Raw genomic sequence first — 15421 nt, 5'->3', positions numbered from 1 at the left:
CTACATATTTTAGCTCGATTGTGTTGAAAGCCTATGGCTCATAGAATTACTTTCGAGTCCACTTCCTGGGTAGAACCAGTACTTGATGTCAAGTGATCAAGTAATGAAAACGAGCCCCAGCAAAAAAGGCTCGAACCCACGATCTTTGGAGCACGAGGCGGACACCTAATCCATTACACCACCACGCCTTGAATGGATTGTCTTGACTGCATCTTGTCTTAAAGAAGTAATGCTGTTCACATTGAAACATTTTAAGTCTCACTCGTGATGACTCAGATTTCGATAGACAAATTACCAAGTTGTCTTAAACATTGATATTATGTGTCAGAAGATAGTAAATATATTATAATTTGTTTGTTTGTTTGTTTGTTTGTGGTTTACACCTGTTTTCAGCAGTATTACAACGCTATATACCGGCGGTCAGTTAACATATCCAGTTTTCCTGGGTTTCTTAACCAGTATTAACCTCTCTCTCCGCAAGTAACCGACAACTTCCCCACATGAATCAGAGGTGGGAGACGAATAAACATTAAACACAATGTCCGAAATCAAATCGTCAAAGAGAGTGGCCGTGCTGAAGATCGAACTCACGACCTCCAGATCGTAAAGCCAGTGACTTGTCCACTGCGCTACCGGGCCCGGCATATTATAATTTGTACGCTTAATAACAACATGATGTACACAGGTAGTAACCAGGTATTTGTTCTATTCAATCATGTTCTGCTAGTAATCCAATTTTCTCTTACCTTTGCTCACATCATCGAACTGCACATTGTGTGCATTTCGAAGGTGTCCAGACTCTGTAGCTGCTAGTTAGCAAATTTTGTTAGCTCCACAGTCCTGTTTGAAAGTCGATACCATTTCTTGTGCACGTCAACTGTATGTCCTAAATGGTCTGTTACCCATCGGAGCTCAGCTTGTTTCATATCTAACAACTGCAATGTAGTAGCCAAGTATTTCCTCATTTGTGTAGCAGTCAGTAAAGAGGCTTGTTGCAGATCTGCCATCTCACAAACCTCTCTAACACAGTCTGAACCACGGAGGTACAGCATTGACTCCTTGTGAAGTCTGGCAAATATGTAAGGGTTACTTTTATTGGTAATGAATGATACCCTATGCTGCATTAACACATCGATTGCATTAACTGTCTCTTCAGGGAATATGATGGGGACTTTCTTGTGGCCTTTCCCAACAACGTATCCTAGCCTCAGCCTTTCATCCAGCTTCTTCTCTTCTACAGGCAGTACATCTAGCTCTTCTTTGTGAACAGAGCTTCCTTCTCTTGTACCATGCCAAGCTGTTGTCTTCAGTTTTCTAGGCTCACCACCTCTCCTATCATTAAATGTTATAAGCCTTGAAAGTGTGAGTTTTGCCAACATTTTGTACTTCTCTGCTGTTGGCTCATTCTTTATTTGAGATACAATTTTGTTTATTTCAGTCACACAATACTCTTTCAGTTTTGTTATGTCACTAGTAAGTGGTAACAAATCCATTTTTTATGCCCCCGAAGGGAGGCATATAGTTTTTGAACCGTCTGTCGGTCTGTCAGTCTGTCGGTGTGTCCGCAATTTTCGTGTCCGGTCCATATCTTTGTCATCGATGGATGGATTTTCAAATAACTTGGCATGAATGTGTACCACAGTAAGACGACGTGTCGCGCGAAAGACCCAGGTCCGTAGCTCAAAGGTCAAGGTCACACTTAGACGTTAAAGATCATTTTTCATGATGTGCATTCGTGTCCGGTCCATATCTTCGTCATCCATGGATGGATTTTCAAATAACTTGGCATGAATGTGTACCACAGTAAGACGACGTGTCGCACGCAAGACCCAGGTCCGTAGCTCAAAGGTCAAGGTCACACTTAGACGTTAAAGGTCATATTTCATGATAGTGCATTGATGGGCATGTCCGGTCCATATCTTTGTCATTCATGCATGGATTTTAAAATTATTGGGCATGAATGTGTACCACAGTAAGACGACGTGTCGCGCGCAAGACCCAGGTCCGTAGGTCAAAGGTCCTAAACTCTAACATCGGCCATAACTGTTCATTCAAAGTGCCATCGGGGGCATGTGTCATCCTATGGAGACAGCTCTTGTTTCTTCATTTTTTGTTTTATTACTTTCATGGCAGTGTTTTGATACCTTTCCCCATTCCAAATCATACAGTTTGTACATTTTCTTCACATTTTTCAGCAAAGTGTCATCATTCTTGCATAAGTCTAATCCCTCTGCAGCAGCAATAAGTCCTTTAACACACTGGCCACACTTCAAGGCGATGTTTGGTTTTTCTACGGTGATCCCATTTTCAGTGTATGTAAATTTACTTACTGCCTTCACACCATTTACTATCATATTCCAATGTTCTGTATTAATCAGTTCCATCCAGGTAATGCTTTCCCAATTAGAGAGCTCTCTTATACTGACCAGCAGTTTGCTAAGCAATCTTACAGTCCATGATACGTCACTATGTCCTATATCATTTTTCACAACAATATGAACTTCATCCTTTATTTTCATTTTTTCCGGAAACTTTTCAAACAACTGTTCAGAATTGGTAGCAGGACCTGCAACGGACTGTACAATGCTGCTCACCACTGAAATTGATGATTGTATCAAGTTTTTTTTCTTTCATAAGAAAAACAGAAGCTGCACATTTTTTGCATGTCTCCATAATTGGTTCTTCAAATAGACATTGTCGGCCTAAGCTGATGCGGACAATGAACTGTGAATGTGCTGCAAGTCCTGGGGGTCTTCTCAAGACATACTTGTATTTCGTTCACTGTAGCTGACTTTGGTTATGCCAGAACGTCATTCAAGTATTATATAAACAGAAAGTTAATTTACAAAATACCATAAATTATGTTTCCAGTTTCATTAGATACATCTTGTTTCTGCCTTCGTCATCTGTCCGTCTGTCTGTCCGTCTACTATAGCTTGATCGAGCTTCTCAGAATCCTCTGCTAGGATTTTAATAGAAATGATATGTATGAAGCCTTGTAGTGAGTATCCTCGGATTTTTTTTGTAGGGTTAGGGTCCCTTTAAAGTATTTTTTGAATAAGATTTGTCCGAATTGCTTTATAATTGGTAGGATTTCAATACAATTTCATAGGAATGATCCGCACCAACTCTGTTTTATGTATTATGTAGCATGTATTACGGGGTTCATATTTCAATGATCTTGTACTGATTAATAGCTCTTTGATTATCATACATAGAGTCTATGAAAAGATTATTTTCTGTAATTCATCTCCAATCCTTCTACCCAGATTTCACTGAAGCTTTACGGGAGTGATCGAAATAATATTTTTCCGGAGTTATGTCCATTATTCCGATGATTTTATTAATAGAATTTGTTCGGACTACTTCTCCTAGTATACTGTTTGTGTGATTTTACTGAAACTTCTTAGGAATGATAGTTACAGGCCTAATTATTAATAAATTATGGATTTTACGTTAATTAGGAAAGTTTGCAAATAAACAAAATCTATGTAAAATATGTTTTGTGTGAAATATTAATGGTTGCATTTCAGTAATTGTTCAACAGTATAACTGTTGTTTTAAACAACAATATACATACAAACTTGCAAAACTATTTTAAAACGACAATATTCCTAAAAGGTATGGGAATTTTAAATTTAGAATTGGGAAAAAACATACTTTTTTGCTTTGGGATTATCTCCTTTTACCGGAGATTTATTGGGGGAAAAGCCCTGTTTTAGAGATGTTTGTCAACGCTTCATTTTAAAATTCTAGTCCATAATTTAATGATAGTAGTAGTGCTTGGTATAAAGCCTTGTTGAGCATATCATTGGTACGTCCCGCTCGAAATATTGTTCCGGAGTTATTACCTTTAAAATCTTTTTTGAATAAAATGAGTAGCAAACCTAGGTACGGGTCCTGCCGTTAAACAATTTTTCACTGATATATGATCCTTTGATTTTTACACTAAATTTCACATAACACCGTTCATACGTTTCATAGTATTCAGTATATATTGCTGTAAGTTAACATTAACTTCCCCGATTTATTTCCGAAAAAAAGAAGAAGAAAAAAAAGCTTACTGATCAAAGGAGAAAAATCATTTTCCTATAACAAATATCAAGTGACGTTTAGGATTTTTTGTTGAAATATCTCTCAAAAATAATTACAGAATCGCCCAGGGTGATGACTAGCACTCTCATGTATAAGAGATTGTCGAGAAAATAATGTAAAAAAGACGATAATTTGTTTAGGATTGCGCACTTTAAGCACATAATTTCAGTCACTGAAAATGAAACCCACGGGTTCTTACAGTTTTATCCATTAGGTACGGAATCGTGTTGGGGCCATTTATAATGTCGCCGTCGCGTTTGCGGGGTCGACACACGACAACGCGAAGTGACATAGCAACATTACGAAGTGACACCCGACAATCGCAAACGACGGCGACAATCCCAAACGACAATGTCGCGGTATCCACTTTGAAATGTCGCCTTTCAAAAGCACGATATATCGCGATGTCACTTCGCGTTGTCGAGCGTCGTTTCGCATTGTCGCTATGTCACTTCGTATTGTCGCGATGTCACTTCGCGTTGTCGTGTGTCGACCCTGCAAACGCGACGGCGACATTTTCAAACGACATGCGATAATCACAAACGACGCTCGACAACGCGAAGTGACACCAGATGTCGTATCGTATGTCGCGTGTCGCGGGTTTGGGTGAGGGTCGACGCGCGACAATTCCAAACGATACACGACACGCGAAGTGACACTCGACAATAGGAAGCGACATTTTCATAATGTCGTATCGCATGTCGCCCGTCTACCGGTGAAAGGGTAAGATAAAAAGCTGTATTTCCGTACTTTTCCGTACGGAAAATGCCCGTGTTTTTCATTAACTTCAAATAATTGTAGAATGTTCCAAACACAAGATAATAACTTTTATAAATTAAATTCAAACGTTATCTAAACGGATATGTAACTTGTATAATTTTACCGCCGACGGTTTCGTCGGAGGACCGTCTCAAAATGTATCAGTTTTCGTGAAAATATGCATACTTCTTCATATATTAAATAGAGGGGTGGTCCTTGTCTGAGGAGACATATCTTCATAATCTGATGTCCGATTTTAATAAATGGTACTTTGTTGCAAAGGGCAAGCCAGTACCAAAAGAAAAGAGGCCACGTCAGGTTCGAACCCGGTCGGCTAGGGGTCAAGGCCATAGGTCAAATTCCGGTAATATTCTCAAAATATGAACTTGTCAGAGCAGTCAAGACGGTCCTGAAAATCCAAGCACTACCTTCACTGAGTCCAATGACACCATTGGAGCAATTCTCACGGCTCCCCGGGTCGGGTCAGCTTAGTCTTGGCCAGCACCTTACCGTATATAACAAGTTTAATCATTTTCTGATACCTGTCCAGAGCTCTGATGGCCTCATATGGACTTGTAAGCAGCTTAAATGTAAAGCCAAGTCATCTACGAACATATTCATATATATATATGGTATAGGTAGGTACCTGGGATGTAGAGACTCGAACAAGGGTCAAAATCTAACATAGTGTCATTATCAACTGAAATTCAGTATAAATTACAATAATAATAATTAAAAAAAAGTAGGACAGGTATCAGACAATGATCAAACTTTTGTTATATGTGGTAGGGTGCTGGCCAAGACTAAGCTGACTCGACCCGGGGAGCCATGAAAATTGCTCCAATGGTGTCATTGGACTCAGTGAAGGTAGTGCTTGGGTTTTCAGGACCGTCTTGACTGCTCTGACAAGTTCATATTTTGAGAATATTACCGGATTTTGACCATGACCCCTAGCCGACCGGGTTCGAACCTGACGTGGCCTCTTTTCTCTAGATACTGGCTTGCCCTTTGCAACAAGATATCATTTATTAAAATCGGACATCTGGTATGAAGATATGGCTCCTCAGACAAGGACCACCTCTCTTTTTAATATATGAAGAAGTATGCATATTTTCACGAAAAATGATACATTTTGAGACAGTCCTCCGACGAAACCGTCGGGGAAAAATTATACAAGTTATATATCCGTTTAGACAATGTTTAAATTTAATTTATAAAAGTTATTTCATTAAAATATCTTGTGTTTGGAACATTCTACAATTATTTGAAGTTAATGAAAACATGGACATTTTACGTACGGAATAGTACGGAAATACAGCTGTTTATTTTACCCTTTCACCGGTAGACGGGCGACATGCGATACGACATTATGAAAATATCGCTTCGTATTGTCGAGTGTCACTTCGCCTGTTGTGTATCCTCTGGAATTGTCGCGCGTCGACCCTCACCCAAACCCGCGACACGCGACATACGATACGACATTTGGAAAATGTCACTTCGAGTTGTCGAGCGTCGTTTGTGATTATCGCATGTCGTTTGAAAATGTCGCCGTCGCGTTTGCAGGGTCGACACATGACAACCGAAGTGACATCGCGACAATACGAAGTGACATAGCGACAATGCGATACGACGCTCGACAACGCGAAGTGACATCGCGATATATCGTGCTTTTGAAAGGCGACATTTCAAAGTGGATACCGCGAAATTGTCGTTTGGGATTGTCGCCGTCGTTTGCGATTGTCGGGTGTCACGTCGTAATGTCGCTATGTCACTTTGCGTTGTCGTGTGTCGACCCCGCAAACGCGACGGCGACATTATAAATGGCCCCAACAGGATTCCGTAATTAGGCGTACAAATAGTGATAGTTTAAAAACACACTAATTTGAAGTGAACATCAGATGATCACCAAACTGTAATTACATGATCTCTGCACAGTCTAATTTCAGTATGCACAGTTAATGGGTGTGACTTATCACTGTGTTAAAGCAAGTTAAAAATTATCTATTCGTTAAATTTTAACATTTTCCATGAATAAACAGCAACAGTCATCTCATAATTTTCATAAATGTAACATATGCTCAAAAAGGAAGGAACTACTGACCATTTTCAGTCAGACTTATTTCATCCAAACAGACCATACAACCTGGTTCATGACAATGTTTGCAAAAAGAAACAGATATATAGACAATTGTTTCTTAATCAATATCGGACTTTCTTTTAATTTCAAATGTTACAGTATTAGCAATAAGCAATAAATGAAATTAAATGTTTTGAGACACACAATGTTTAGAATTATAGTATCAGTGACGATTGGATAGGAAGGATTGCGTCTGAAATCATTCGTCCACCACCTTTTGTTCATTTGAGGAGATTGGCAGTTACTTGCTGAGAACAGGTTAACTTGCACCATTACACAATCCAGGAACCCTTTTTAGGCCAACTGTCTGTCGTTACATTACTGAAATACTGTTAAAACGGCGCTTACAGCAACAACAAAAAAAAATGAATAAATGTGTTTTGAAACGCTCCCTAGACAGCTAGACAGTCCGCATTCGATGTTCACAGTCAGACTTCACATAAACCGACAATGTCTAATAGTATCCATAGCAATGTGGACAGGCACTGTACTCCTCTGGTTTTCTGGCGGTGCTTGTTCTTTTGAACGCATGAAGTTCCCCACCAACAGTTTTGGATTTTATGTTGTGCATGAAGGTGCCTTTATTTGTGATAACTCTCCAGAGGCTTCTCCTCTCCTTTAAACCCTTTGGTTTTGACAGTACTTCTTTCACAAGATCGTCTTTATCATGCTTTGCAGTTACATGTGTTGGGATGTTACAAACACGCTCGTTATATATAAAGCATGTGTGTTTCCTCTTCCAGTCTCTCTGTCCTTTTGCTAGTGTATCACTGCGTCTTTCAACTGCAACAGCTGTAAGAAAAAAAACAGAGTCGCATCATCTTCGTGGATATATATAATGATCCGTTTGTGAAGAATCTGTGAAAAGAACCTTCCTAAAAGGCTCCAGTCATTATGAGTCAAATCAATCTGTCATTAGATCACCTCATTTAAGGTGAATTTTCATACACAAGTGTGTTCATGAAATGTATGTGGTTGCTGCTAAAGTAATATTTCCATTCATGTGTGACCAGATGCACCACTTCAAACCAGATAAAGACTGCTCTGCACAAGCCCTCTTCCCCCAGAAATTTCCCCTTCGGCCCAACAGTTATATCACAGCATGTTATCAAATTAATTACCTTGCTTCATGGCTGTCCAGTGGTTGTAAAATAAACAAATGGTCAGACTGCAGCATCAGAGATCAGTAGTTGCCGACTGTGTGATAAGCCCCTTTCGATTTATGAATAATTAGTCCTCTACCAAAATTGTTCAAATTATATCCCTGGGATTAAAAGAAGCCCTGGGATTACTTAGTTATTATGCGAGTTATATAGGAAAAAATACTTAAAAAATCATCTGACCCTATTTCCAAGACTGTTTAATTATAATTACCTGATGACCCCAAGTAATAAAGTAATATGATGTCACTTGACTGTGACCTTGACCTACTGACCTACTTTCCTGTTTTTTAAGATACAGCCTTGAAATTTTGATGACATACACAGTTTTGCACATCAGTCGTAAAACTGAATTTCATTAACCATGAATATGACCTACTGACTTTCTTAATATTTTATCATCAGTTTGACATTTGAAACATGTAGCTCATATAAATCAGGTGAGCGATCCAGGGTCATCATGACCCTCTTGTTTTTCACTTGCACATCAAGTCTACTGTTTTATCTTACTGCTATGTCTCTATCATATTATGCCTCAATATCGAGTCTACTTTTTGTCTTGGTGCTTTGTCTCTATCCTTTTCTGTCTGTCTATAATCAATTTCGAGTCTACATTTTTGTCTTGCTGCTTTGTCTCTATCCTTTTCTGTCTGCCTATAATCAATTTCGAGTCTACATTTTTGTCTTGCTGCTTTGTCTCTATCCTTTTCTGTCTGCCTATAATCAATATCGAGTCTACATTTTTGTCTTCAGCTCAGTAGGTAAGAGCGTTGGTCTAGGGATCGCGGGGTCGTGAGTTCGATCCTCGGGCGGGGCGTATGTTCTCCGTGACTATTTGATAAACGACATTGTGTCTGACATCATTAGTCCTCCACCTCTGATTCATGTGGGGAAGTTGGCAGTTACTTGCGGAGAACAGGTTTGTACTGGTACAGAATCCAGGAAAACTGGTTAGGTTAACTGCCCGCCGTTACATAACTGAAATACTGTTGAAAAATGGCGTTAAACCCAAAACAAACAAACAAACAAACAAATATTTTTGTCTTGCTGTTTTGTCTCTATCCTTTTCTACCTGTCTATAATCAATTTCGAGTCTACGTTTTTGTCTTGCTGCTTTGTCTCTATCCTTTTCTGCCTGCCTATTATCAATATCGAGTCTACGTTTTGTCTTGCTGCTTTGTCTCTATCCTTTTCTGCCTGCCTTTAATTAATATCGAGTCTACTTTTTTGTCTTGCTGCTTTGTCTCTATCCCTCTCTCTGTGCCTTTAATCAATTTCGAGTCTACGTTTTTGTCTTGCTGCTTTGTCTCTATTCTTTCCTCCCTGTCTATAATCAATTTCGAGTCTACGTTTTTGTCTTGCTGCTTTGTCTCTATCCTTTTCTGCCTGCCTATAATCAATTTCGAGTCTGCGTTTTTGTCTTGCTGCTTTGTCTCTATCCTTTTCTGCCTGCCTTTAATTAATATCGAGTCTACTTTTTTGTCTTGCTGCTTTGTCTCTATCCCTCTCTGTCTGCCTTTAATCAATATCGAGTCTACATTTTTATCTTGCTGCTTTGTCTCTGTCTTTTTCTGCCTGCCTATAAACAATATCACCCCTTGTCAATTTCTGGCCACTCTTTCTTTGTTTTTCACTTGCTCATCGAGTGTACTTTTTGTCTTGCTGCTTTGTCTCTATCCTTTTCTGCCTGTCTATTATCAATATCGAGTCTACTTTTTATCCCCCGACGAAAGTCGGAGGGATATAGTTTTGGCGTTGTCCGTCCGTCCGTCCGTCCCTCCGGAGCCATATCTAGGAAGTGGTTGGGAATATTTGAATCAAACTTTATATACATGTTCACCACAGTGAGTTTATGCGACCCGTCAAGGTTCAGTCAGATTGCCCCAGTAACACCAGAGTTATGGCCCTAGAAGTTTGTATAGTGTTAACTACATAGGGTATTATAAATATGGCAGTTTCTGCATCATAACTTTTGATATATTTGACCTTGAACTATGAAACTTAAACAGAATTTAGATCACCATAATGTGGTCCTGTACACACAATTTAGTTCGGATTTATTTTGTTACTTCAGAGTTATTGCCCTTTAATTGTATAAAAATCCACATATTTGTACATAACAAACTTACCATTTGGTAGAATTTCATTAAATATCTTTCATTCTTTTCCATGAGCATTTGATGTAAACTTGTGAAGTTGTGTACCCACTCCTGATCACCCCCTTACTTCGGTTACAGCCTCCCCCCCTCACGACACCCCCCCCCCCACTCCCCCCAAAAATAATTCCTTATTTTTTTTTTTTTTTCAAACAAACTTCATATACATGTCCACCACTATGAAGTTATGGGGCCCTTCAGGTTTCAGTCAGATTGCCCAAGTAACACCAGAGTTATGGCCATTAGAAGTTTCTAGTGTTAACTATATACGAGGAGTGTTCGATATGAATTGCTTATTGTCCTCTAGCTCGATAACCACGTGGGGCACGATAAAAACCAATACCTACTTGTATAGGGTTATTCAATACCTACACAACGGTGTATAAATGTACATGTTAGACTAAGTGTAAGACATAAAATTTGCCATTTGAATACACGCAATCATTGACCACTGTAGTAAAAATGTTTGGTAGAAGCGTCGACAAGAAAGATGAAATACGGGAATACATCAAAGCTCGCTCAAAACTTGATTGTTCTTTGAAGCAGCTGATGACTGGACTTTCTACTGCTTATGGACCTTCTTGTGTGTCTTATGACACAGTTCGGCGGTGGAAAAAGAAATCTGAGTCTGGTGTAGAGTCCATCAAAAATGCACCGAAATCAGGTAGGCCAAAATCTGCATCTCGTAAAGAAATCGTTTCCAGAATAAAGGAAATCATTGAAGGAGATGCCAGATTTACAGTTCGTGATATTGCACGAAAGGTAGGCATATCACTATCAACGGTTCACCTTATTTTGAAGAAGCATTTGAAAGTCAGAAAGATTTCTGCTAGATGGGTGCCACATCTGTTGACTGATGAGCAAAAGAGGCAACGGGTTAAAGTGGCCAAAAAGCTGCTTCAAATGTTTCCAAAATATGACAAAAAGCAGTTTGCCAATGTCGTCACAGGTGATGAAACCTTGGTCCATTATTTTGAGCCCGTCAGAAAGGTTAGCAATAAGATCTGGGCCACTAAACACAGCAAACGCCCAATAATTGCCAAACGTTCTTTGAGTGCAAAGAAGGTTTTGTATGCAATCTTCTTCTCTGGTGAAGGAGTCGCAATAAAAGTGCCGGTGAAAAAGGGCAAAAGCATCACCGGAAAGTACTACAAAGACGTAGTACTGAAGAAACTGAAAAAGTATTATCAGAAACGACGCCCTGCCACTGGTTTTAAACATGTCCGTCTTCTACATGACAATGCCCCCGCTCATGAATACCTCCGCAATAGTTACGGCGTTTTTGAAGAAAGAAAAAGTAACTGTTTTGCCTCACCCCCCGTATTCCCCAGACCTTGCCCCATGTGATTTCTTTTTGTTTCCGAAATTGAAATCATTCCTTGCTGGGCGGAAATACCAGTCCTGACAGGCACTTGGATCTGCCATTCATCAGTACCTTATTACTGTGCCCAAATCAGCGTACCGTGACGCCTTCAGGAAGTGGATACATCGGCTGAAACTTTGCATTTCTAGCCACGGGGAGTACTTCGAGGGCATGAAATGAGCCCTTTTGGGCTAACTTGAAATTTGAAGTCTCCAGATAGAAATAAGCAATTCCTTTCGAACATCCCTCGTATTGTACGATAAATATGGCAATTTCTGCATCATAAATTTTGATATATTTGACCTTGAACTATAAAACTTAAACAGAATTTAGAGCACCATAATGTGGTTGTGCACACACAGTTTCGTTGGGATTTCTTTTGTAACTTCAGAGTTATTGCCCTTTAATTGTATGGAAATCCACATATTAGTACATAACAAACTTACTATTTGGTAGAATTTCATTAAAATTCTTTTTCATGAACATTTATTATAAACATGTGAAGTTGTCCACACCCACCTTGTCACCAACTTGCCTTGGTCACAACCCCTCCCTCTCCCAACTCCCCTCCCCACTCCGCCCGAAAAAAACCCACATTTTTTCATTCCTTATTTTAAGTTTTTCAAACCTTCCATGAATATTTATCAACATGCAAGTTGTACCATTCCCCATTCCCCACCTCGCTCCTCAAGTCATGCCCACCACCAATCATGCATCCTCTGCCCCCACTTTTTTCATTTTTATTTTTCCATCAATATTTAAAATCAACATGTGATGTTTTGTTTCCTCACCTGTTCACCCCACCCCCATCAAAAAATATATAAACATATACTTATATATATATATATATATAAACATTTACTTATATATATATATATATATATATATATATATATATATATATATATATATATATATATATATATATATATCCATTTTTAAAAAAAAATGTTCAAACCATCAACATGTTAAGTTGTAATTGCATCAACCTTGCCCCCAAACCATGTGTTCTCTTAAATGTACATGTTAAACAGCAACACTTGGTGCCAAACCACTCAAAGACAATATTTCATTCCAGTTAAACTTGAAGCTCACAATTCAAAACCAAGCTTATTACAGTAAGAATATTCCATTCATAATAAATACTTTAGTCAGGATCAAAGTATCATACATTTATTATGTACTCTTTATTAAACATTTGTTTTCTGTGAAATTGATTTTGACTTCTGAAATATTTACTTCTTAGTAACATCCTTAACTTTTTGCCGTATACATTTTTTTGCCGTTCCTCACCACAAACCCTTTCGGCGGCGGATACCAATTCATCGAATTTGCTTGTATCTCATCCAGTGACTCTTGAGATGGAAATTCAAAATACTGCGAAAATACTAAAGCACAAAGCGAGTAAATTGTGCATTGGCTTCCTCTGGAATCCCAAGAAAATCTTTCATCTCCCTGATGGAATGATCCATACATCAATGAAACAGCCCGAAAAGGATTAGCGCTGTCATGAATAATATTGCTTACATAATCTGTAAAAGATTCTGGTGATACTGCTTAAACACAAGAGGCACAAGGCAAATCATCAGGTAACTTTTTTTGAAACTCTTCAGCAAAACTTTCATAAACTTTCAGTAAATTTTTAATCCCCCGCCGTGGCGGAGGGATTATAGGAATGGTCTGCGTCCGTCCTTCCGTCCGTCCGTAACAAAATCGTGTCCGGTCCATATCTCCTAAACCCCTTGAAGGATTTTCATGAAACTTGGGTCAAATGATCACCTCAATAAGACGATGTGCAGAACCCATGGGTCAGCCTTGTCGGCTCAAGGTCAAGGTCACAACTCAAGGTCAAAGGTTTGAGCCTTCCATTTTGTGTCCGCTCTATATCTCCTAAACCCCTTGAAGGTATTTTATCAAACTCGGGTCAAATGATCACCTCATCAAGACGATGTGCAGAACCCATTAGTCAGTCATGCCGGCTCAAGGTCAAGGTCACAACTTAGGGTCAAGGGTTTGAGCCTTCCATTTTGTGTCCACTCTATATCTCCTAAACTCCTTGAAGGATTTTCATCAAACTTGGGTCAAACGATCAGCTCATCAAGGCGATGTGCAGAACTTATGAGTCAGCCATGTCGGCTCAAGGTCAATGTCACAACTGAAGGTCAAAGGTTTGAGCCTTCCATTTCGTGTCCGCTCTATATCTCCTAAACCGCTTGAAGGAATTTTATAAAACTTGGGTAAAATAATTACCTCATCAAAACGATGTGCAGAAATCATGAGTCAACCATGCCAGCTCAAGGTCAAGGTCACAACTAAGGGTCGAAAGTTTGAGCCTTCCATTTTGTGTCCACTCTGTATCTCCTAAACCCCTTGAAGGATTTTCATCAAACTTGGGTCAAATGATCACCTCATCAAGAACTAATGAATTAGCCATGATAACTCAAGGTCAAGGTCACAACTGAAGGTCAAAGGTTTCAGCTCTGTATCTCCTAAACCCCTTGAAGGATTTTCATGAAACTTGGGTCAAATGATCACCTCATCAAGACGTTGTGCAGAATTCATGAGTCAGCCATGTCAGTTCAAGGTCACAGCTAAAATCAAAGGTTTACCCTTTCGCTATCCATAGCAGTGGCGGGGAATTTAGCTGTCTTTCAGACTGCCTTGTCAGAATTCTTTCGACAAGCTACAGATATTTCAGAAGAACCTTCAGACTTTTTAGGGAAGTTTAACCCATTTTCAGACTTTTTAGGGAAGTTTAACCCATTTTCAGTCTTTTTAGGGAAGTTTAACTCATTTTCATTAAGAGAAACATTCTTATCAAATTTCATAAATATCCAGTCTAGAATGCAGCCCCTATTGCATAATAACGTTTTTCGCAATATACTTTGATATGACCAGCAAGATCCAGTGAAAACTGCAACCCCCATTGCATACACAAGGTTATTATTGGATTTTACCAAATGACATAGTTTTTGACTCAACTTGACCCTTTTTGAACTGAACTTAAATATCCAGTGTAAAATGCAGCCCCTATTGCGTACACAAGGTTTTTCTTTGATTTGACTGGGTGACCTAGTTTTTGACCCTAGATGACCCATTTTCAAACTCGACCTTGATATCATCCAAAACTAGAATATGTCTGTCGGACACAGGGTGTGCCTCAACTGGTACATTTGTCACAAATAAGAGGCAATAATTCAAATGTTTGTAGTCTTAAGGGAGTATAGCCTCAACAAACATTTTATGAAAATGATTAATTATTCTAGGCTTTTTGAGCTATGAGCTTCACAAACAAAAATTCACTATTTTGGCTATTTCAAGGGCCATAACTCTGTAATTAGCACTAAGATTCTCAAGAAAAAAGGTCCAGGTCACATCATGATAAAGACTCAAGTAAGGTTTCATAAATTTACATCAAATACTGTGAAATTATTACTATTCGTGGGGGACTAATTTTAGTGAATTTCGTGGTTGAGTCAATCCACGAAATTTAATCGCAATGAACAAGTTAAATTCCCATTTATTTTGTTTTCAAAAGTTGAAATCCACGAATTCATATTCCTACGAAATTTCCTTTTTGACCAAAAGCACTAAATTTCATGCCCACAAAATTACAGATTTTACAGTACCTTTTGAACTAGTCACATAATTAGGTTAAAATGGGCATTTTTGACTATTTCAGGGGCCATAACTCTGGAAGTAGGCGGCAGACCCAGATGAAAAATAAGAGGTGCGCAAGTTCATATCATGA

The 15421-nt window shown here is 38.9% G+C and overlaps 2 protein-coding genes across 2 annotated transcripts; both read right to left on the bottom strand.

Annotated features, from left to right (window-relative positions):
• Nucleotides 1-809: 809 nt before the first annotated feature.
• Nucleotides 810-1497, bottom strand: LOC123548959 (uncharacterized). The gene has a single exon (XM_053524105.1). The coding sequence runs from the start codon at nucleotides 1491-1493 to the stop codon at nucleotides 810-812; it is 684 nt and encodes a 227-aa protein (XP_053380080.1). The 5' UTR covers nucleotides 1494-1497.
• A 7166-nt stretch (nucleotides 1498-8663) lies between these two features.
• LOC128548722 (U1 small nuclear ribonucleoprotein 70 kDa-like) lies at nucleotides 8664-12922 on the bottom strand. Its single transcript, XM_053524104.1, has 3 exons — nucleotides 12910-12922; nucleotides 9313-9730; nucleotides 8664-8868 (listed from the first exon to the last, which is right to left on the bottom strand). Exons 1-3 carry the CDS (start codon nucleotides 12920-12922, stop codon nucleotides 8664-8666), a joined length of 636 nt encoding a protein of 211 aa, XP_053380079.1.
• Between the last annotated feature and the right edge of the window lie 2499 nt (nucleotides 12923-15421).

Source organism: Mercenaria mercenaria, chromosome 15 (assembly GCF_021730395.1).
Source record: "Mercenaria mercenaria strain notata chromosome 15, MADL_Memer_1, whole genome shotgun sequence".
NCBI lineage: Eukaryota > Metazoa > Mollusca > Bivalvia > Venerida > Veneridae > Mercenaria > Mercenaria mercenaria.
This window is presented reverse-complemented; position numbering and strand designations above follow the sequence as displayed.